At 42.2% G+C, this 24700-nt stretch overlaps 1 protein-coding gene across 6 annotated transcripts; it reads left to right on the forward strand.

Moving 5' to 3' along the window:
• Positions 1-354: 354 nt before the first annotated feature.
• On the forward strand, positions 355-16956 carry LOC5513112. Of its 6 annotated transcripts, XM_048727229.1 has the most exons (18): positions 355-600; positions 1220-3421; positions 3614-3784; positions 4147-4320; positions 4677-4931; positions 5416-5649; positions 5990-6439; positions 8077-8280; positions 9033-9146; positions 9667-9744; positions 10544-10696; positions 11174-11287; positions 11809-11886; positions 12684-12911; positions 13369-13545; positions 13977-14153; positions 14509-14573; positions 16204-16956. In XM_048727229.1, the coding sequence occupies exons 2-18, from the start codon at positions 1225-1227 to the stop codon at positions 16225-16227; spliced, it is 4893 nt and encodes a 1630-aa protein (XP_048583186.1). In that variant the 5' UTR covers positions 355-600; positions 1220-1224; the 3' UTR covers positions 16228-16956. The 6 variants fall into 6 exon arrangements, with proteins under 6 accessions (XP_048583186.1, XP_048583183.1, XP_048583187.1 ...); XM_048727226.1 differs by having other exon boundaries at positions 1220-3784; XM_048727230.1 differs by lacking the exon at positions 3614-3784.
• Positions 16957-24700: the final 7744 nt, after the last annotated feature.

The raw sequence follows: 24700 nt of genomic DNA on the forward strand, positions 1-24700 counted from the left end.
GCTAAAATTCGTGCAGAGCTTCAGTTACACCATATCGTGTTTATTGTCTGCAACAGTTAACAACTTGCGCGATGTGCTTATTTTCCTCCTCAATGTGAAAGTCGGCACAAAAAGGCAGCACTAGAATAAATGGAGCGTGAATATTTATACGTTTATAAACTTGTGTGTGGCATCAGCTTGATCTGCCCAGTTAGTCTTTCCGTACCTTTCCTACTCTCCAGTTCTCATAGCTATTACATTTGCTTTAGTAAGAATTATAGTAATACCCAGAGACACAAGTACAAACAGGCCTTCGTGGGTAATTCGCCTTGAGGCTTCCCCACATTCCTGACTAATCGGATCATCTAACTTTGCTTCGTTGCTATCTGAAGTGTGCGCATGCGCGTAATAACTCTTCCCTCTCGTACGGCCCTGGCATCCTTTGCCCTGGATTTACGACAAAAATTGTATCTTGAAGGACGTTAAAACCTGAATTTTTGATGGAGTTTGAAGAAGATCGACAACGAGGCAGCCTAGCAAAGACTTTGTACTGATGACTACGAATTGATTGAAACCCGAGACAATTATATCGACGACAAACGTTTGATCGCATCGTCACAGGTAAATGACGAAACCAACACACTTAAGATCAAGTGCAAAATAGAAATTCTCCCCTTGGATGCAATATTATAAGCCACAAATGAATTTATTGGAATGTAGCTGCTAGATTATTTGTCGATGTTTTGAAAAACAATGTATTTGTTGCGACTAGCCGGATTTGTTGTGGGAGGGTCTCCTCCGAGCCGCTCCGTATGAGCGGAAGTGCAAAATTTTTATCCTTGAAGATTTTGAGTCAATGTTTACAACTGTCGGCTTAGATTTATTTTACAAAAGCCTCATTTAAAAGAAATGAAAACTTGTATTCATTAAGGCGGAAAGCTGGTGGCGAGTGACCTTTTCTGTGCAAATATTGGTCAGACGTAGACCGAAAAGCGGTACTAAACACGTCCGAAAAATACAGTCATCATGAAAGAACATTTTGCCCGATTTATTCCTAGTTATAAGAAGAAAATGAGCCAAGGACTATAATTTTGCGCCAAGGCCATAAGCGTTATGATTATGAACTCATCATGTCAAATGCTATTAAAGTTCACTGCACAAACATACAACCACCTTTACTAGACAAACCACAAGCTTCCCCTCGCAGAGAAGAGTAGTAATGCCTTCGTTGTTTTTACAGGAAAGATGGATATCAAGGTGATGCTGCTGTGGAAGATTCTAGCAATCGCGGTATTTTTCACCGTGGTCGATTCCGGAAGACACCGTAACTTAAGGAGGAACATTCGTAAAGATGTAATCGCTTCTAACGGAGAGGCAGTAACATTTTTTGTCATGGGTAACCCATCTAACGAAGATACGGAACAAAACGTTCCAACTAAGCGTGTGGATGAAAGCAATATCAAAGCCTCAAACAAGGATACAATAAGTTCAATAAAGGATAGATCTGCGCCAACGGGTGTAGCGAAGAAGAAGACTGTCCCAGTTCATCATAAAAAGACGAAGAAGAAATCAAAAAAATCATCTAGAGGTAACATTGGCAGCATTAATGATATCCAGTCTGCTTATCGACACGGCATCGATGTGGATGCTGAGAATAGCTTGGAACGAGTCAAGATGATAGACGATGGTGCGCTAACCGATTACTTCCATGCCATCAATGGCGAGGATAACAAGCAGAATGCTGAATCCGATGATCAAGGTACCTCCCCTGAGAACACGGAATCAAACGAAGTATCTCAGAGTACGGACCTACCTCAAGCAAAGATGGGAGATACTCCGGGGATAGAGGTTTACACGGATAATCCGGAGGACGAGCAAGACGACTTTTACGCTGCTATTAACAGAGGGAAGAAGACTCCACCATTAATGAAGGAGATGAGACCCACAAAGTCACACTTTGCGGATGTTCCGGAGCAGCACTGGAAGCCGCGACATGTGTACAGTGATCGTCTTAGCTATAATTCAAACGACGAGATGACCCCTAGTGAAGTGACCCACGGGAACGCAGGGTTTGCCAGCGCGTTGACTGATACGGAAGATCACAATGAAGTCAGCAAGGCGAACAATTTGGACACAAAAGAACATGGCGTCCAAGATGCTGGACGTCATAATGAGGCCGGGAGTGACAATAAACCAAAAGAAGATAGCCCTAAAGCTGGGGATAGTGCTGGGGCTAATATGGCTAGCGTGAATACAGCTAAGGTGGAAAAAAGTAAGGCAACAGATACTGCTAAACAGGACGGCTCTAAAAGCACAAATACAAGCACTAATTCTTCCAAGCAAAATTCAAACGTGACTACCAGCGACCAGAAATCAGCTCCAAAAGAACAGACCAAGGGCATACCTGCAAGCCAGGATCAAAGTAAGGATGGTGAATTTGGAATGGGTAGCCCATTCTTGAGCAATCCATTCGTCAATCCCTTCTCACTGTTCGAGTTCAATAAGCCTCATAAGCAACAAGACAGCAAGACAACTAAGTCTCCGAATATACAGGTTCCTATGAAGGGGATCAAGGGCACACAAATTGTCGGAGGGAAGATCACTGGGGGAAGAATCGTTGGTGGGTTCATTCAAGGGGGCAATATCGTATCCGGCGACATCGAGGGTGGGGTCATCAAAGGAGGGCAGGTCGAAGGAGGCAAGTTTCTGAATGGGACAATGGAAGGCGGCTTGTTGCACGATGGCGTGATCGATGGAGGCCGTTTTGTAAATGGCACATTTGAGGGCGGATACATGAAAGATGGCATTGTTTCAGGCGGAAAGATCAAGGGAGGAAGAATAGAAGGGGGCGAGATCGAAGGTGGTCTTCTTATAGGAGGGCGTTTCCGAGGTGGAAGGCTGCAAGGTGGGGTGATGAGGGGAGGTGAGGTAGTTGGTGGTATGATCAAGGGTGGAAACATAGAGGGAGGGATTATGACGGGTGGAAGCGTCGAGGGAGGAAGCCTGAAGGAAGGAAAGATGTCCGGAGGAACCCTCAAAGCGGGAGCGATGTTTGGTGGCGAAATGAAGAACGGAAGCATCGAAGGTGGTATCCTGAAATCTGGAATTATTAGTGGAGGTATCCTGAAAGGTGGGACGATAGAAGGAGGTGAGTTAAGGGGAGGAGTGGTTCTTGCTGGTAAGATTAAAGGAGGTATAGTAGAAGGTGGAGTGATTGAAGGTGGAGAGATAGGAGAGGGAGTGATTGTCAAAAGTGGACACATCAATGGGACGATTGTGGCTGTACACAGCGATAGGGCTGGAGCACCTCCTCCTCTGATCGTCAAAGAGCCAAAGCATGTAGATGACTCGGTGCAAGCTGGAAAGAAAGCCTCTTCGAAGACAAGCAATGGCGGCAAGCTGAAGTCGTCTCAGACGGAATCGTTTACATCAGTACGCAATGGTAAGCACCATGTCGTGTTTGATGGTATCAGCTTTGATGTCCCTGAAGACGGTTTTAGTGACTTGATCAGTAGAATGAATGGCAACCCGAATGACCTTGAGAATCTCTTGAACACGGACAACGAGACAATTGGACATTCGACAATAGAACAACAAACGCAGTTCACTGATAAACCTACTGATAAACCCACAGAACAAACACCAACGAGCAAAGTAACAAGCGCAGCTATGGAGACAAAGTCTAGCGGTGCGCATGACGACTCGGGCATTAAGCCTGAGGATATTATTAATAAACTTAGCCCGACTGAGGGGCAGTCAGCATCTCAGGCGCCTTTTGTGCATGTGCATGCTAAGGACAGCGCTGGTGAGTAAACCATTGTATTTACTACACAAGGAAGGGAACGCGTTAATCTGAAGATGAAGGGGCAAGGTGAAGGATGGTTGAGCGACTACCATCCCATCTTCTTCCATATTCTTTGCACCATATTTTGGGCAGCACTTGCTATCAATAGAATTTTGTCTGGCCATACTCACACTTTCAATGTCACTCACGGTCGCACAACCTTACAAAATGGTGTCCAAAATCATGCAGTAGTTATACATTTCCATGTGTTGTCAAGGCAGAGCGCCGAATGTGTTCTGACCAACAGATTTACCGTGAGGTCCTGTGTCTCCGAGAACCACTTCCATTTCTTATTTCTTAGACATCTCGCTTTTTGTTGCCAGTCAAGCCTACATACCACTGGTCTTTGAGCAGTCTTCTAGATGAGCGAATCCCCGGTAGCCCCGGGTCTGCCATGATCACGCACGGACACGTGCAACCCACGCGCGGAGGACTCGCGTTTAATGGTGAAGACGCGTGGCTGGGTGGAGGGGATTATGCAGGGGGCTGCATCAGCGGTGAGTCATCATTTCACGCTGGGAGCTGGTAACAGGAAAATATACTGCCGTAGATTATCTTATGATGTTTAGATCAGAAGGAAGGATCACTATGATTGGGAATGGCTGTTGTGAAAATCTTAATCTTCACAGCAAACGATCTTAAATTTGTCTCGCACTACGTCCATTCTTATTAGCATGACATATATTGTTTTCATGATTTCTATGCCAATGGCAACTCAAGATACTACTGCAAAAGAACTGTGAATACCCTGTCCGTTTTATCTGGCGTCTGCCTACCTCGATGTGATACGAGGTCTCTTTAGAAAGACAGGTCTATGTTCTTGACTTATCCTAATGCCCAAATGATTTTCCAGCTCCTGACACGTGCGCTGATGGTTTTTCATTCGAGATGACGCTCAAAATGGACAAGGACGCCATCAATACCAACGACATGAACTACATAGTGGATTCCGGTGCTTCCACGTTCAATTCCAAGGGTTTCTCTCTATACACGCTCCACGGCAAGCTGCGTGCGGACATCGCGATTCCCAATGACGCCATCTGCCTGGAGACGCCCATGGAACCAGACCGCTGGCACGATGTTCTCGTCACATGGAAAAAAGACCAGGGTGGGTAAACCCACAGTTTTTTTTTGGGGGGGGGGAGGAGTCGGGAACACTTGATGTTTTTGGTTGGAGTGGGTAACATCTGACTTTGGTGTAAGGATGGAAGGGTGGATAGCACAGTGGTTATTATTATTTGCGTTTTGGAGGTGGTGGCAACACCGAAGTTTTTTTGGAGAAGTGGATAGAGCTGGGTATAGTTTTGGGGATGGGATGGGTAACACCTAGATATGGGCGAAAGGGGGTAATACTCTTAATGAAGGAAGGCGTGGACTTATTATGGATTAACGGAGAACAGGACATTTTACGGCGCGCCGCCGTATACCTGAATGTATGGTCAAATTCATGTAGCAGGGGGTGCTTAAAACAAAAAAATATGAAAAGAGAGAAAACTGTTAAGTGCATGCATAAAAAAACTTCAACAAGATTTCAACAAAGCTAATTAACTAGATCATGATTTCTTACCTCTTCCCGGTGTTTTTATCGCCAGGTCTGCGCATGTACATGAACTGTGAGCTGAAGGCAGAGACTAAGAGCAATGACCATTGCCTGGGCTGTCGATCAACAGGATGTCACGTGTCCGACTATAATACCAAGCTCATGATTGGTCGGCCGAACTACAGTCCTCACTTCCACTGCACCAAATTTGAGAGCGGAGACATCTCGTTTTGGGAGAGGTACCTTTCACCTGCTGACGTCAGCAACATCTGCGCCAAGGACACGGGTAGGACTGAAAAAATTGGACATCCCACCCCTCCCTCTCCCGGAGATTTGGACATCCCACCCCTCCCCCCCGAGATTTGGACATCCCACCCCTCCCTCTCCCAGATTGCCATTACCAAAGACGTCAACATTAGTATTAAAACGATCATGATCAACACACTGCCACCATCATTGTCATTATCATCATCATCATTGCATCATTATCATCACCATAATCGCATCATCATCATTACAGTCAAAACCGCTCACTTTATCAAAACCACGATGATATTTAATTGTCCCTTAGCCAAGTTATCGTCAGAGATCAACAATCTGAGGTTTTTTTCATTATTTTCTTGTAGTGATGCTGAACGATGCAATTCCATCTAAAGAGCCGATCAAGACAATAAACCCAGAGGCCAAACCGGTCATACTAAAGGGTACCACTCAAGAGGGCGTGGTTAGCACCCCTCTTATCGCCCCCCTTGACACCCAAGCACAACCACAACCCGTACAACTACAGCAAGTCGTGCCCTTGCCGCAAGGGAAGTACCTCCCACAAACACCAAAGATCTACGGTAAGGCTCCTTTTATCGGGCCACAGACCATTACGCCAAATGCAAACGGAGAATACGAAGTGAAATTTCCCAGTATGATGCAAATAGGAAAGACCTACGAGTTCGATCAGGTCATACCAGCAATGCGAGCGCCTCCCCCGCAACCTTACAACAGCTACCAGCAACAACAGCCCATGCAGAACCCCATGATGCAAGGCGGGCTATATTCGTCACCAGCCTCCTACGCGAGCGGAGGTAAGCGCGAACTCTCCAGGGTGGTGAGCGTAGATTATGCTAAGAGATTGGAGGCGGAATTGAAGAAGACGCACGGGAACTTGTTAATTGCTAGGGAGAACATCAGAAAAGCAGATAAGCGAAAGAATATTCTTGGAAAGCTGCGCAAAAATCACAAAAGAAAGAATACTATCGAGAAAAAACCATGAGATATCCTAAAATATTCAATAGACCATTTTAGCTCTATAAGCATACGCACGCATTCGACATGGAAACCTACCTCAACTACCATCATGCAGTGCGCACTTCGTTTGGTACATTCTGGTCGTTGAGGTGTTTACATAGGTACCCCAAACTCCGTATTTGTGCCTAAATTGATCTCACGGTAAACATTTTACGGAAACCACAAAAAAGGGGAAAAAATTACTTGCTGACAAGAAAAATGTAGTTTAGTGTTGTGTTTATCGTTACGTTTTGCGTGATCTCTGGCCATATTAAAGCGTCTTTTGTCCCACTCTTTTATAGACGCTTTTATATGGCCAGAGAACACGCAAAACGTAAACATAAACACAATACTTAACTAAATTTTGCTTTCAGGAAGTATTATTGTCCACTTTTTTGTGTTTCGTAAAATGTTTACCGTGAGATCAATTTTGGCACAAATACGGATATTGGGCTACCTGTGTTTTTTATAGTATGCGCGCGCAAGTTTATAGCTGGAATGGCATATTCAATAAGAACAATGTTTGATTAGCGGTTCAGTGATTAGCTTCTCTTCCTTGCTTGAATTGACAAGGTTTATTAGCCGCCATTTTCGCGTGCTCCTTTAGCCGCTTCTATGTGTTGGAACAAATTTACCGCGAAATAGGTTGGCACAGTGTAATTATGACTAAGAAGACATGTATCTGCATGGCGTTGCTTTGGCACGCCCAGAAATTTTAATTAGGGGAGCCAGAAAATGTTCGGAATCTGTCGCTCATTTTGTGGTAAGTATAACAACATGTGCAAGAAAGCTGATCAAATACCCTTAGATTCCCGTGGATTCTAGAGTTTGACCTGTAGCACGATTTAAACACTGAAGATAGCCGTAACTTAACGCATGCGCATTGATAGTGGACAGCCGATCTATCTCCCTTCATGCTACTCTGGTGTCCCATGATGCGTGAATAAGCCCATATAGAAAAACATGTGAAAAATAATGATATACACAGACGTGTTCGCTTTGTAAAGATAACGAGGTGAATTAAACCAATCAAAAGATGTATTGAGTTGTTTTGTGTTTGTCACGTGACGCAGTGGGACATCTGATTGGTAGCAAGGGGATGATTGACAGGTTGTTTGACATGCGCACTAACAGGGTCCCGCTGCGTCTTACTTCGTCACCAGCAACACCCGCCAATTTCATTTTCTTTTTCGGGAGTTGAGATGAAAAGATGTATGCTTTTGGGGCTGTTACTCAACGGATTCTGCTCTCTTTTTACTTAGAAAATACGAGTCCTCACAATTTCTTTCCAAAACCAAAATAAACTACGACTTAATTATCACAAAACCACCAGAGTTTCAAACGGATTGAACGACAAACCCCCTTCGAACGCTTTTTTTTTTTACAAACCCAGTATAATAAGAAGCACGCGAAACCCCAAACTGTTTGTCCACAGTTGGGCGAGATAGCGTACAAGCCGCGGGCACGGTGCCAAAATACTTCACACAGTGGAGTCGTTGGAGTGCATGCTCTAAGTCCTGCGGTTATGGCGTGCGGGCTCGAAAACGCACATGTCTGAATCCTCGCATCCTATTGGCTGGAAGAGTGTGCAGTGGGCCGTCAATACAACATGGCTTCTGCTTCCAGGCGCCATGTCCGGGTGAGTCAAGAGAAGCAGGATTCAATCTAGTGCTCTGGAAACGACAGGAAGAGAGGGGAGGGGAGGGTGAGAAGGAGTGACGTCATGTATTTTGATTGACGTGTTATGTTTGTTGTACCCCAAGTATTATTGTTTACGGGTTTGGTGGACAAGGCGCTAAATGCCTTGGAGATATTGGGGATTTCTACCAGGTCACGTGATTGATGACGTCATGTATTTTGATTGACGTGTTATGTTTGTTGTACTCCAAGTATTATTGTTTACAGGTTTGGTGGACAAAGCGCTAAATATCATGGAGATATTGGGGATTTTCTACCTTGCCACGCGATTTGACGTCATGTATTTTGATTGACGTGTTATGTTTGTTGTACCACAAGTATTATCGTTACAAGTTTGGTGGTCAAAGCGCTAAATATCTTGGAGATATTTTTGGGGGGTTTGGTGGTCAATTGGAGGAACTAAAATCCACAAAATTTCGAAAATACAGGGAATTTGTTCCGGCCGGACCGTTTTTCCTAGGACTTTGGTTCTGGCCGGAACAAAATCTGGTAGGAACGAAAATCCTGTTACACTCCTCGCTTCTCTTTCCCTTTGTAGGCTGAACCAACTATTACTGATACGCATATTGTATGAGTTAATTTTGCAGATGCAATTTCTAACGTCAACCGCGAGAAGCTCACCAAATAGAGTTCAAACCAAAAAATAGGACTGACGAATTAGCGTCCTATGTTTCCTTATTTGGATCTTATTAGGTTCAACTCGTAGTCAAGCGCGCAAGTCTCTCGTGCGACAGATCTTACGCAGTATGGTGAACAACTTTGCTCTGCAAATGGCGACGCACCCAACAATCGACAAAACATTTCTAGGTACGCATCAATTCCGAGAGGAAAAAGGAACACTTTTACAAAAATTATCTCTTTCTTTTCTTAATAGAACATAAGGAGAAGAAAGCGTTTTTTTTCTAGAAGTGATCTGAAAAGCAATTGGGTAGCCAGATATTTTACACACGTTAGTTTCCATTGGGAGATTGAAATAAAAATAGAAATATATTTTCACAAAATTTATTTATAATTAAATAATCATATAAATTTTGACATGAAAATTTTCAACGTGGATGGTTTTACATACACAAAAGACATCAGAGCAAACGGCAAATGGCGATTGGTAAATGAGAGTTCTACCTACGAAAGGTACCATATTTCTACCAAATGCAGATGAATATGGAGAAATCACACGACCAATAGGATTAAAAAGATACGATTCTAATCCTTAAAAGAATAACTAGTACCCATCAGCATATTTTGGTCTTAGAACTGCCTATTAAACCAGGTACAAATGGCTTGTGAGTCTTGGGCCAGGCTTATGATTCACGTATTATTTATTCAGGTACAGCATCGCATGCGAATGTCATAAAATCCAAAACCGCTGAGGAGCCGGGGACTACCCGGCAACTGCATGAGTCAGGTAGCGTCGCATACTTATCCAATCTAATGTTTAACCTAAAAGTAATTGCAACACCAATGATTTCGGTCTTAAATGACAGAGTAGCATGTCCTTAATAACTTCCCGAAATTTCTCCAAAGTCTCTTGGGGGACAACTCGAAATTCAACAAAAAACAATTACTTTTGTCAGCCATCTTGTATTCTATTGTTATTCACGGCGCACTAACCCCCCGCAAACTCACCCTCGACGAGATCGCTCTGCCATGAATAACCAAAGAATCCAAGGTGGCCGACAAAAGAATTTGTTCCCCTAAGAAAAATTTTGGGGTGTTGTTTATAATGTCTTTTCTTATCATTTAACAATAAAATTGTTTGTGTTGCAATTACTTTTAGGTTCAGCTATAAATTTTCGTAGATTGACTGGACTATATAAACAAACAAATATGAAAAGATCGTACAGACCTAAAGGTATTATAACATATAAAATATTCCATATTTCATGACAGAGTCAATTTACATGCAATTCGTTAGCTTAACTCATTACGTTTTGAAACATTCCTTTCAGTTCTTAATGTTTGACCACAGGCTTCCCACCCGCGTCAGTGATGGATTAGGAAAGAAAAAAAAAAACTACAGACACATTTACATCCCAACTAAGTTTATTTTATCAAATAGAGCATGAAGATATAACACATAAATTCATATCATTTGCGTGAATTCGTACGTCGATAGAAACCCTTCACTGACGCGGGTGGGAAGCGAAGCCTGTGTTCAACCACACCTTTTACAAAGTCTTTGGTTTCCCTGTGGATTCTTGCAGATCATGGTGGATATGGTCTGTGGTCGCTATGGGGATCATGTAGCAAGTTATGTGGGACGGGAACACAGTTGCGCACGCGCATTTGTCATAGCCGGAAGTCATGTGTTGGGCCATCGACGCAAGTGAGACACTGTAACCCGCAACCATGTCCAAGTACGTGTTACGTGTTACGTGCAACCATGTCCAAGTACGTGTTACATGTTACGTGTTACGTGTTACATGTTACGTGTTACGTGTTACGTGTTACATGTTACATGCAAGCCACATACAGGGGCGGATCCAGAAGTTCCAGAAAAAGGGGGGGGGAGGGAGAAGCAAGAGTTTCAAGAAAGAGGGGCCCGGATTCATTGTTTTTTTTTGTGGGTTTCCTTATATTTCTTGTTATTTTTAAACCAAATATCTGACAATAGGGGGGCCTTGGCCCGCCCAGCCCACCCCTAGATCCGCCCTTGACAAATAACGACATAACGAGAAGCCTGAACCAACTATTACTGATACGCACATTGTATGAGTTAATTTTGCAGATGCAATTTCTAACGTCAACCGCGAGAAGCTCACCAAAAAGAGTTCAAACCAAAAAATAGGACTGACGAATTAGCGTCCTATGTTTCCTTATTTGGATCTTATTAGGTTCAACTCGTAGTCAAGCGCGCAAGTCTCTCGTGCGACAGATCTTACGCAGTATGGTGAACAACTTTGCTCTGCAAATGGCGACGCACCCAACAATCGACAAAACATTTCTAGGTACGCATCAATTCCGAGAGGAAAAAGGAACACTTTTACAAAAATTATCTCTTTCTTTTCTTAATAGAACATAAGGAGAAGAAAGCGTTTTTTTTTCTAGAAGTGATCTGAAAAGCAATTGGGTAGCCAGATATTTTACACACGTTAGTTTCCATTGGGAGATTGAAATAAAAATAGAAATATATTTTCACAAAATTTATTTATAATTAAATAATCATATAAATTTTGACATGAAAATTTTCAACGTGGATGGTTTTACATACACAAAAGACATCAGAGCAAACGGCAAATGGCGATTGGTAAATGAGAGTTCTACCTACGAAAGGTACCATATTTCTACCAAATGCAGATGAATATGGAGAAATCACACGACCAATAGGATTAAAAAGATACGATTCTAATCCTTAAAAGAATAACTAGTACCCATCAGCATATTTTGGTCTTAGAACTGCCTATTAAACCAGGTACAAATGGCTTGTGAGTCTTGGGCCAGGCTTATGATTCACGTATTATTTATTCAGGTACAGCATCGCATGCGAATGTCATAAAATCCAAAACCGCTGAGGAGCCGGGGACTACCCGGCAACTGCATGAGTCAGGTAGCGTCGCATACTTATCCAATCTAATGTTTAACCTAAAAGTAATTGCAACACCAATGATTTCGGTCTTAAATGACAGAGTAGCATGTCCTTAATAACTTCCCGAAATTTCTCCAAAGTCTCTTGGGGGACAACTCGAAATTCAACAAAAAACAATTACTTTTGTCAGCCATCTTGTATTCTATTGTTATTCACGGCGCACTAACCCCCCGCAAACTCACCCTCGACGAGATCGCTCTGCCATGAATAACCAAAGAATCCAAGGTGGCCGACAAAAGAATTTGTTCCCCTAAGAAAAATTTTGGGGTGTTGTTTATAATGTCTTTTCTTATCATTTAACAATAAAATTGTTTGTGTTGCAATTACTTTTAGGTTCAGCTATAAATTTTCGTAGATTGACTGGACTATATAAACAAACAAATATGAAAAGATCGTACAGACCTAAAGGTATTATAACATATAAAATATTCCATATTTCATGACAGAGTCAATTTACATGCAATTCGTTAGCTTAACTCATTACGTTTTGAAACATTCCTTTCAGTTATTAATGTTTGACCACATGCTTCCCACCCGCGTCAGTGATGGATTAGGAAAGAAAAAAAAACTACAGACACATTTACATCCCAACTAAGTTTATTTTATCAAATAGAGCATGAAGATATAACACATAAATTCATATCATTTGCGTGAATTCGTACGTCGATAGAAACCCTTCACTGACGCGGGTGGGAAGCGAAGCCTGTGTTCAACCACACCTTTTACAAAGTCTTTGGTTTCCCTGTGGATTCTTGCAGATCATGGTGGATATGGTCTGTGGTCGCTATGGGGATCATGTAGCAAGTTATGTGGGACGGGAACACAGTTGCGCACGCGCATTTGTCATAGCCGGAAGTCATGTGTTGGGCCATCGACGCAAGTGAGACACTGTAACCCGCAACCATGTCCAAGTACGTGTTACGTGTTACGTGCAACCATGTCCAAGTACGTGTTACGTGTTACGTGTTACGTGCAACCATGTCCAGGTACGTGTTACATGTTACGTGTTACGTGTTACGTGCAACCATGTCCAAGTACGTGTTACATGTTACGTGTTACGTGCAACCATGTCCAAGTACGTGTTACATGTTACGTGTTACATGTTACGTGTTACGTGTTACATGTTACATGCAAGCCACATACAGGGGCGGATCCAGAAGTTCCAGAAAAAGGGGGGGAGGGAGAAGCAAGAGTTTCAAGAAAGAGGGGCCCGGATTCATTGTTTTTTTTTTGTGGGTTTCCTTATATTTCTTGTTATTTTTAAACCAAATATCTGACAATAGGGGGGCCTGGGCCCGCTCAGCCCACCCCTAGATCCGCCCTTGACAAATAACGACATAACGAGAAGCCTAGCGTGACATAACAACACATAACGAGTAGCGTAACGACACAACGAAACGAATAACAAAACAAGACGTAACAATTTCTTTTCCTTCTATAAAGTTGACGGTGGATTTAATGACTGGTCGGAGTTCTCTCTCTGCACGAAGACGTGTGGTGCTAGGGCAATGAGGTTCAGATTGAGATCATGTGATAACCCTCAACCAGCTTTTGGCGGCAAACCTTGCGCAGGACCGACCAAGCAGACTATTCCATGTGGGAAACTGCCACCTTGCCCACGTAAGTACCGCTTGACGTCACAGACTGCGCATGCGTAGCTTGAGACGAAGTTCTAATACCAGAGTATATCTATGTATTCCTTTCGTTGATTTTACCAGTATGAGGTCATGCGCGAAATCAAATGGTGACAGAAAGTTGCTGGGTTAGCGTCGTCATTTTACGGACTACATTCTTTTAGATATCGAACGTGAAATTGCGTATTCCGTCGTAATAAAAACTAAGATTCTTGTTATGGCATCGAACTTAGGGTACAAATAGATTAATAGATAAAATATAGTGAAATAAAATAGTGTTAGACATTTTATTTGGTTATGTCGATACAAATCGATACAAATCGTTGTTGTGTTGTCATAACTGTTTATTATTTACAGCTCATTTTCTTGTTACAATTTTCCTTTACACATCATTGGCACATTGTCTTCTTTTTGAAGTAAATGGTGGCTATAGCCCGTGGGGAGCCTGGTCCGGCTGTGACGCAGACTGTGGGGGAGGAGTACGGGAGAGAACGCGCTTCTGTACGAATCCCGTGCCCGGGTGGGGTGGAAGACACTGTGAAGCGTTAGGTCCAAGCAAAGTTTCGGAGCTGTGTAACCTCGCTCCGTGCACCGGTACGTATTACAGAGAATTCATTAGAACTTTGAGCAGGCCACCGCCAAAAATCGCGTACCAAGATAATTTTACATAGTTTTAGGGTATAGCTTTCCATGATGTTAAAATCGATACTGTTTGCACCGCCGTGATAAAATATTCATTCCCCGCATCATCTTCCTATGCATCTCAAATATCACCGCCACTGACGAGACATTACTTCCGTAGACTTGTAGACTGCAGTAGACTAGTAGACACATATATCCAGAATTTTGTCAAGCAAAGAGCTTTGTGTTAAAAGACATGAAATCTTGCTGAACTTATTGTTACCATGCTAGACAAACGCCAAAAAACGTTCTGGTCTCTATTCCATAGACATCAAAAACAACGAAAAAACTCGTGTGACATCACCAAACAAGACTGGGGCGACCAAACAACTTGTAAGTAACGTTACCAAACAAGACTGGGGGGACCAAACAACTTGTAAGTGACGTTACCAAATAAGACTGGGGCGACCAAACAACTTGTAAGTGACGTTACCAAACAAGACTGGGGCGACCAAACAACTTGTAAGGGACGTTTCCAAACAAGACTGGGGCGACCAAACAACTTGTAAGTGACGTTACCAAACAAGACTGGGGCGACCAAACAACTTGTAAGTGACGTTACCAAACAAGACTGGGGCGACCAAACAACTTGTAAGTGACGTTACCAAACAAGACTGGGGCGACCAAACAACTTGTAAATGACGTTACCAAACAAGACTGGGGCGACCAAACAACTTGTAAATGACGTTACCAAACAAGACTGGGGCGACCAAACAACTTGTAAGTGACGTTACCAAACAAGACTGGGGCGACCAAACAACTTGTAAATGACGTTACCAAACAAGACTGGGGCGACCAAACAACTTGTAAATGACGTTACCAAACAAGACTGAGGCGACCAAACAACTTGTAAGTGACGTTACCAAACAAGACTGGGGCGACCAAACAACTTGTAAATGACGTTACCAAACAAGACTGGGGCGACCAAACAACTTGTAAGTGACGTTACCAAACAAGACTGGGGCGACCAAACAACTTGTAAGTGACGTTACCAAACAAGACTGGGGCGACCAAACAACTTGTAAGTGACGTTACCAAACAAGACTGGGGCGACCAAACAACTTGTAAGTGACGTTTCCAAACAAGACTGGGGCGACCAAACAACTTGTAAGTGACGTTAAGACTGGGGCGACCAAACAACTTGTAAGTGACGTTACCAAACAAGACTGGGGCGACCAAACAACTTGTAAGTGACGTTACCAAACAAGACTGGGGCGACCAAACAACTTGTGACGTTACCAAACAAGACTGGGGCGACCAAACAACTTGTAAATGACGTTACCAAACAAGACTCCTGCAAGCGACTAACTAACTTGTGAAAGCAGATAGTGCAACAATTTGGCCGAATGTTGTCGAGTTTTGACGAGAAGAGGGTCTAAAATTAATGTAATCGAAATATAGACCGCGCAAGAAATGTATCTTGAAATCCCCCCCAACTTCTCACTTTCAATGATCAATTGCATGTTACGTTAGCAATCACGTGACGATCCAGCGTCTCACGTGACAAGACACTAAATCACGTGATATTTGAAGGCGAAAGCGAGGGCTTGGGAGGTAGGAGTTGATTTGCAATCGTCAGGCAACTTTTTGCTTGCGTTCTAAAAAAATATTCTTTCGCTTGAAATGCAGTCATTTGGTCCACACTTCGTCTAGTTTGAAGCTTCTGTTGAAGTTCGCTGTAGTTTTGCCAATAGTAACATTGATCGCAAGCGCGTAGCTAGGGGGGGGTATGCGCGAAGTGGGTGCACCACTTCACACCACCACCCCCTCGAACGCCAAAGAGCCACACCCTCCCCCTTATAAAGCGGTGTCCCAATATGAATGATCATCTGATTTTCAACATTTGTATAATGTCTGTCTGCGCACCCTCCCTCTTCCCAACTCCCGGAATCAGTTCCAGGCTACTCTTTTGCTATGGAGTACTAGAATAATGTTTGCTAAGTTTGAGTTCCTTTTTTCACAGGTTAGTTTTATCAGCCAGCTATAGCGTACACGAGGCGCAAATGGGGTGTGGACATTGTCCCGTCTGTTGGCGAAGAGCGACCCTACACCAGTAAGAAAAGGCGTCCTGGTAGACCAAGACATCAAGCCACCACATCTTCAAAACAGCCAATTTCTTGTTTAACAAGCAGTTTAAGTGATTTTCTGGGTAAAACATTTCGCGTCAACTCCACACGTTTCCTCAGTCCTGTCACCAGTCCGAGAGTTAGGGCTGACCGGAAATCAGAGTACTAACCGGAAGTGCCTTCCCTCTTGGACATCAACACGTGCAGCGTGACAGCATGAAGGCCTTGTAATGAATTCGTCCGGTTATTTGTACTGGCTGTGGGTGCCGGTTCCGGACGCCACGCATATCTGAGGTCCTTAAAGGCGCTGGACTCAACACTCAGCTTACCAATTAAAATGATTGCTCTCTTGTCAAGACAACCAGAGATATGTACTGGGGAGATTTTTGAGGTTTAGAAGTTGTTTTTTCCTGGTTTCTCCTTTAATTTAAAAAATCGCAAGGGATGTTGATAGTGAGGCTATGTAAGGGAATTTATATTTATTTATATATAATTTTGAATTAGGAGGGGGGATATTTATCAAAGAACAGTTGTAGCACGGGCAACTTGCTGGAGTATTTACCGGAAAAGCCCTCGAGAATTGCAATTATTTAATACAACCATCAGTCGAACATTTTTTTACACGTGAATAAAACAAATCTAACAGTTTACTTTCATTGTCAAAACAACCCTACTATTGTACCTCTGTCATGTTTTGTTGTATTATTGTCGGGATAAACCTTTCTTTTTCGGATGAGCCTTGATTCGCTTACAACAGCTAGGAAACGCCAATGATCAAGACGACACGTTAAGCCGAGCGAAAAATGTCTTACATTTCCTGGCTAGAGGGGGTAAATCAATCAAAGGTGACCGGGAAGCGTTTAAGAGCGAGTTCCACAAAAGGAAGGACTCTCGCAGGGAATTGAAGGCTTTGATCCCCGCTAGGCTCACTTTAGACCGATAAAATGCTCTTATTGCTTGTATAGCAGGGACAAGCCAAGCCCCTTTTAAAAAACCAGGTTTCGCCTCCAGCTTTATATAATTTTTAATATATCTTTTTTCGAAAAATAAGGTATCTTAGTCAACCCTCAAGGGCATTCCAAAATCGTTTGCGGTATTATGAGTGTTGTCAATTAAGTGCAAAAGGCCTGATTTGCAGCGTTCGGTAGGAAGGAAAGGGGAGGGGGATAGAAGGTTTTAAGATGTCTATGTGCACACTACTATTACGACATCATTTTTAAATTTGAAAATAAAATAGAATCATTAACGCTTATTAAATCAATACGTTCTCGTCGGTCGGTCGTTCTCGTCAGAGTGCTGTTTTCTTCTCGGGAATTCATATATTAGCTAAGTTAGCAAATCAACTTACTAGTACTAGTAAACAAAATTTCGGGGCGAGAAAGCAGTCTGACAACTCGCCCCGAGATTTGTTTTACTAGCATAATAATGACTATACTATTAAATGAAATAACGGGGCGTAAAGCAAAAAAGACAACTCGCCCCGAGATTTGGTTTATTTTTCATGTGCGGGACACAAAGTAAGAAGTCTATCCATGACACATTTCTGAGATGGTTACAGCTGCACACATATCCTTTCACGAGACAGAGAACCTTTTCAAAATAAAGTAACGTCGAAAGAAAGGGTGACGCATTGACGAGAGCGATGAGATATAGGAACTACATCACCCACATTCGAAAAGGGCCAAGTTCTTAGACAACCGTAGCACGTAGGGAAGGGAAATGCTTTTCGATCTGTCATAATTCGCCCTTTTAAAAATCACGATATTAACCATGGATGCATCTACTATATTGCTCTTCTGCTGTTTATAGATAGTGTATTTTACTGATCTTACCCAAACGCTAAGTTAAAGTGTGCTATGGATAATCAATCGATAAAATTTCACACACAAAAATGTATTCGTGTTTCATTTATCGGTGACGATGAGAATTGCTTCCTGTTTACAGTAGCAATCTCTTTGTGCTGATTTTTATCTGAGAAGAGCGCGACGAGACTTTACGAGACGGTATAGCAAGCGTCATAACGGAGAGGCGACGCCGGCGGAGTTCGCGCGCGTTGCGCGGGTGTAAGATTATCGAAAATGCTTCCGCGTCAGACGGCACGCCCTCATGTGATCTTATTGTAAAGAAATCTGTCCACGAATGAGAGTGTCAAGAGCTTTGAATGCTCAACAGATAAGAAATGTCTGCTAAATGTAAATGACCCATTCTCCTTATCTCGGCGGTATCATGGGTTTCGCGGATGGTTGATCAATCGCTTTTAAAATGCAGGTCTGGGGCTGTTTATGGGAAAAAAAATGATTTTAGGGGCACTTTTTGAAGCAAAGTTCCGTTATTCTGTAAATATCTATTCCTTCGGGTTTTTATGGCGAAGGAGCCATTTTCCGCCCTCGGGGTAGAAGCCTAACGGGACACCATACGGTAGTATATCGTCAATTTAAATTCTGATTTAAAGGCAAACTCGCAATAGTGTGCCCTTTCCTCTTTTGCTGTTTATTTTTTGGTCTGATTTTCAGCGGTTCGGGGACACTCGCGCGAGAAAATCCGGAATCGTACCCTCCCAGAGCCCTGCTGGGAAGGGAGGGGAGGGGGTCTACATCCATCTCCCTAAAACAAAATCTATAATGCAAGCTGTCTGCAATAAATCGGACAACTTCGATCAATTTAATACTTGTCAATCCATTCAACATCATGAAACAGACCAGTTTTTCGATATTTAAACGGAACTCTTTAATGTTTCATGCCAGGAATTTTCTGCAATAGAATCATTCGTCTTCGCACGAGTCCATTTTCCGCAATATTTACCAGATGGATAATGGACATCCCGTTCGGCTGGTAAACAACTTGCAAAACAATTACCTGACCAAGATATTCCCATATGTTTCCTTTTATGTTCTATTATTGTTTAATTAGTGCTGCATTGATACGAGTTGGAACGCGCTGCACGAAATAGCGCCATATGCTAAATGACCCATCATTGTGGATGATTTGGCCACATATCTAGGACTTGATGGTATAAATAGGTAGATATATACCACCAAAGCATGTACAAACGCGTTTAAGAAGCAACTAATTAATGTATAAAAGTGGTAGTAGCTGGAATTCAGTAGGTGCATAGTTGCTATTTTAGTGGTTTGCCACAAGCTAATTGCTTTTTTGCACGCAACCTCTCGAATAGATCTTGGCTATATACGAGAGTGGTCTCAAACGCGCGCTCAAGACGTAAACTCGCATTCTAAGATTCTTTAAACATAATCTTTTGAGCAGAAAATATACCAAAATATATCATTTTTACTAAAGGTTTTAATATAATAATATAACCTTTCTCACCTAAATAGATAAGGACGCACATATCAGAACAGTGCTAGAATAATTCGAAAGAAAGGGAGTCTATTTTTTGCAATTGCATGCACTCCAGTCATCTGACGCCTCCATTATTCAATATTCTTTTTCTGGGAGGGAGAAATACGAGTCAGCAATTCCACGGCTTAATTTGTCTAATTATACGGCTTAAGGCTCCGAAAAGGAAAAAAGAACATGCAATCTCTGGTATCCCTTCTGCGACCACAACCCTAACAATAAACCTTCCGAGCTAAACAAAACCCGAGGAAGCTTTAGCAGACTGCGTCCGGAGCCTCTTGAGGCACGTGGGCCGGTGCTTAGAATTCCTCTTAAACCTCCAAACTATTGCAAATAACATCCGCCATAAGCGACCATAACTTAAGAAAAATAACTTAACAAGGAAACCAACTGTGTTCTGAGTAAACCATCTCGAAACTTCCGACAACTAGTAAAAGTACTCCTTTAACTTTGGAGATGCATCTAAGATAAACCTAAGCAACTATGGGCTTTTAATAGAGTACACGGGAAAAGAATTCGTTTCCACGCGATTTTTAAAGTGGTCCCACATGTACTATTTTCGTCCGATGCGTTAGTTGATAACCGCTTTTGGGGTAACGCGCCCCTTCGAGTGGCTGCGAACGCCCCCTCACTCATTGCTTCCGGCGGCTCATTCCTATGTCCCTTGCGAGGCAATCGCGCTCGGTATAAAACCCGACAGAGGGTCAAGTCCATCACTCTGCGATTTATCTCCACAAAGTGATCAGGTAAACTCGATTTGGCTTACGAGAGGCGATAAGAATCAAGAAGTTCTCAAGTTAATATGTTTATATTTGTTTTCACAGGAGCTTTTGGATTGGCCGTCAACGCGAATAATGACAATGTCGAAGAAATTTCTCGTGGTTTTGTGTTTAGTCCTTTTGCTGTGCGCAGAAAGCTGGACGAAAAGTTTGAAAAAGGTAAGGAGTTGCTTTTAAAAGGAATTTTATAACACTGTGTACCTAAATTCGGTGTTTTAACTTCAGGCCAACCTGTTTCGGCTCATAAAAATTTCTTAAACTTCAGGCCTCTTAATAAATCCAATTTAGCTTTTAGTAATACGAACCAAGTTGTAAAACGACTAAGATCCCATGCATCATTTTTTCATCTCGTGTAATTTTCAAAAGATTCCAGTGCGCTACCCTCTTTACAAAATATTATTAGTGCAAAACTCAATGAGATTTTGCGAGTTTTCAGAACCCCCATACAGTGCCGACACCTGAGTGTTAATACGTGCTATAAGGGACTCAGTTGGGATGCTTTTATGAACGAGTTTTAGTCGGTAAATTGTCCATCTATTTTCAAGTAATTGTAGAATGTTGTACCGACTTCACCGCATCTGGGGAACAGATCAGCAGGGTTAATCTGGTTGACCTTCTTTCTCGATGCCGATATCGCTGTATGTTCCCAATTACTGACTTGCCCCTTTGGAACTTGCGAAAAGTAGCTCTGCCGATATTCTCAATGCCTGATTGGGTATTTCTCACATAATAAACGTGATTCAACCCTCGCGAATGTGAGCCATCTTGCACCATCAAACTCAATACAACACGGTGACTTAAACGTGCTTGTTACTCTAGAAACGAAGAATTGCTTGTTCTTTCATGGGTAAGGGTATCTGTTTCCATTCCCTTATGTGGTATACCTGATGGACTCAATCAATGGGGAAGTTATTAGCACTTAGAGTTTCTAAACCACTCAGCAGCCAAAGATGTCGTGTGAGGATTTTAATCCGGACTTATTGTCACGAAAACCAGATTAATTATTTTAATCCGGACTACTCGTTCTTACAAGATTAAAATCTTTTTTTGCGGTTAATCGTGTAAAACCTTACAAAATCTTACAAAATGCTAAAACCTGAGTGGAAAATCCCAGTCTTTTTTTGGAGCGGCCCTCACGCGCAATGTACTTCGAGTATTCTATTACATTATCGACATATGACGAGCTTGGATGCGTTTTTAAGGAGTTCATCTGATAAAGCAGAATCACGAAGATACCAGAAGTAACTCGTATTGCCTAAGGGATAATGTGTGTGAATTATCGTGTGATGCAGTTGCGATGATCGTTTCTCCCGCTGTTTTAGCCACCCTTGGGTTTTGGTGCTTGAAATTACTGATGCTTTCAAAACGGCATGACCGGGAGAACAGTTAATGTAATTAATAGGAATCGCTTAGTTTTGCATTTTCAGGCCCGTAGCAAGGATTTTCAGGGGTAGGGGTGTTCGCGCACCATTTGCTTTTAGGTAGCTCGTCCTAGCTCGAAGTTGTACTTTTTTTTCTATTAGAGCGGACCTTCCAGTCCAGTGTGAGTGTGTTGTGTGTGTGTGTGTGTGTGTGCTACGGCCCTTGTGCATTGCATGCTGTAGTTAAATATAACATGGACTTATATGTTGTGTTTAGCATTCATAGTTATTTTACTGTTTGGTGTATATGAAAAAAAATAAAAAGCCTGATTTTTTAAAAGGTAAGCCGATTTATAAGAACCTATTCAGCTAGATCTTAAAATTCTAAGTTCTTATACACTGGTGTTTATTGTACAGTCATCTTTGAAGATAGAAAAAAAAATGTTGAAATCTGGGGTAACGCTCAGAGCCTAAAATATCGAATTCCACTGCAAAGTTATGATTTTTTGGGGAAGGACGTGAAGACATTTTTGCAACAAACCCTTAAAAACAATTGAACGAAACACTTCGCTTTGATCCAACGCGCCACACACACGAAGGGGGTTTTGGCGGGAAACGAGTGGGCGGCGTTTTAGACGGAACTGATAAGAGCGGCAACACTTAATACTAACAATAATGAATTGGTCGATAATGAAGAGGGTTATATCATGTTTGCACTTGATTGGATTTATCTCTTTTAATTTCTCGTTATATTTCTATCATACTGCTTGCCAAGTCTGCCAATAATAAAAGGGCATACTAGGAACGCGATAATTACCGTACTTCTGGCTCGCCTTACCACCTTCATGTTTTCCATATGTTTTCCGTAACTGAGCGAATCGTGTACTCCTTTTATCGGTAAAACTTGCGGTTTTTCTTCTGTTGAGAAAAGTAAGGTAAAAAAGTTTGAGAGACATTCCTCATAGTTGTTATTTCTATATTTTTTTAACTACTTGAGTAAATAGCAAGTAGGTACATTAAGAATATCTATGAAAGCCTGCCAATCCGCCCCTAGTCATAAACTCTTGCTCTGTCCAGAAATAACCGCGTAGGGAACGTAAAGCAAATAACAAGCATAAGAAAAAAGCTAATGTCTTTTCTCGTTCTAATCATATTTCTCTCTTTCTTTCTTTTTTTATCTAGAACGAAAGAAGTAGACGCAGTCTTGATGAGTGCTACAAGCTGTATTCTTTGTGCAGCGTCCATTCGCCGTGTGAGGGATCATGTGATGGTTTCCCCCTGTTCTGCTACATGGGCTTTATCTGTACCATCGACAGCTCAGAACAGCCTTACAGAAAACGGCGCAGTCTTGAGAGCCAACCCAAAGCTATGTAAAAAATATAAAGCAATGAGCTGACTCTCTAGGGTGAAGAGAGTTGTAGGGTAGAAATGTGTGCTAAAGCCAACAGGGCATAGGCTAGACTACGCTAGCTTGCGAGACAGCAAAAAGCTGGTTACAATTATCTAGTTATTGTAAATAATGTACATCGAATTTCATTTATTGCATGCTGGGAGACAGTTCTTCACAGGTTCCTAAAGAAAAAACAAGAGGAAAGCGCACTCCCTCGAACATGTTATGTATCAATTGATTCTCATCCATCACGTTAAAGGAAGGACCGCTATTCAACAAGAGTATCTTCTATGGCTTTAATCTTGGCTCCTTTTAGAACAGGACATCGTTTCCTCTAGCCCCCCATCTTATTTTGAATAGTTGACTGCCGGTACGTAACACTTCTTACAACGTGACTCTGCCCCCACCACGTGGCTCTGCCCCCACCCTGTTTTCTAGGTGCCCCCACTTTTTTTATGTCCGTTACGGTCCTGCTTACATCGACTCGTTTTTCGAAACTATTTTTATTATCAATGTGTCTTCATAAACGTTGGAATTTTAAAAATGTAATACATTATTAGTATTTTAGTCAAATACTGATTCAGAGAAAGTAACAATGTTGACAAATTATCGACACTGATCTACCGTAGCATTGTTGTAAATGCAGAGTATGAATAAAATAAAAATGTACCAACCGTCTAACAAGACCCAGTCCCATTTGGGCTTTTGATTTTGTTGTGTTGTGTTTAAGGAAGGACAATTTGAGGGGGGAGGGAGGGTAGAGTTTCCCTGCTATAAGAGGCCTCTTTTCTCTGTATTTCGCTGGGCTGGCGTAGCAGGGAAGGGGGAGAGGGTCACCACGTCTCGACTGAATTAGATCTTTACGCCGACGACACCACTGTCTCTGCTGCAGCTGACGTCACCAAGCTACACCTTCTTAATGACTCTTTCAACACGTCACTGGGGGAAACTGAGTCTTGGGCGAATGCAAAAAAGCTCCTACTTAATGAGAAGAAGACAAAACAACAAGCGAAGAAATGTCTGTCAAGGCGGGAAACGGTGCCACAGCTCTAGAAAATGTCCCGAGTGCTATGCTACTAGGACTTGACATTGATAGCGAGCTCTCGTTTAACGATCATGTAGAAAAGATTTGCAAAAACGTGGCCTCCCGTATAGCAATTTTAGGAAAAATAAGATCGTTTTAACCATTACCTCAACGCAACCAATTTCATATACGTTAATACAACCAATTTTAATTATGGAAGTCGAACTATCGAACTACCTGTGCCCTTCAAAAAATCTCTAAGAGATCGGGCGTTTTCGGAGCAGCGTCTTTTACATCATTTTACTGTGTAATTATTGTTATTTATTGTTAATTTTTAATATAGTTTATCTTAGTATTTTAAGCATAGTTTTATTTGTATAAATTATATATTTAAGGGAGGGCCACAAGTTTATTAGCGTAGCTATTATGTGTTACCCTCATTCTAAATAAAGTCTTTACTTACTTACCAGAAAAAGAGCGAGG

The sequence above is a fragment of the Nematostella vectensis genome, chromosome 4, assembly GCF_932526225.1.
Source record: "Nematostella vectensis chromosome 4, jaNemVect1.1, whole genome shotgun sequence".
NCBI classification, from domain to species: Eukaryota; Metazoa; Cnidaria; class Anthozoa; order Actiniaria; family Edwardsiidae; genus Nematostella; species Nematostella vectensis.

Bases quoted from the DNA above. Each gene is read 5' to 3' on its own strand.
- LOC5513112 (XM_048727226.1), top strand. From the start codon at position 1,225: ATGGATATCAAGGTGATGCTGCTGTGGAAGATTCTAGCAATCGCGGTA. The intron at 8,281-9,032 runs GTGAGTCAAGAG...GGATCTTATTAG, and splicing joins CTTCCAGGCGCCATGTCCGG to GTTCAACTCGTAGTCAAGCG. The intron at 9,147-9,666 runs GTACGCATCAAT...TTATTTATTCAG, and splicing joins AATCGACAAAACATTTCTAG to GTACAGCATCGCATGCGAAT.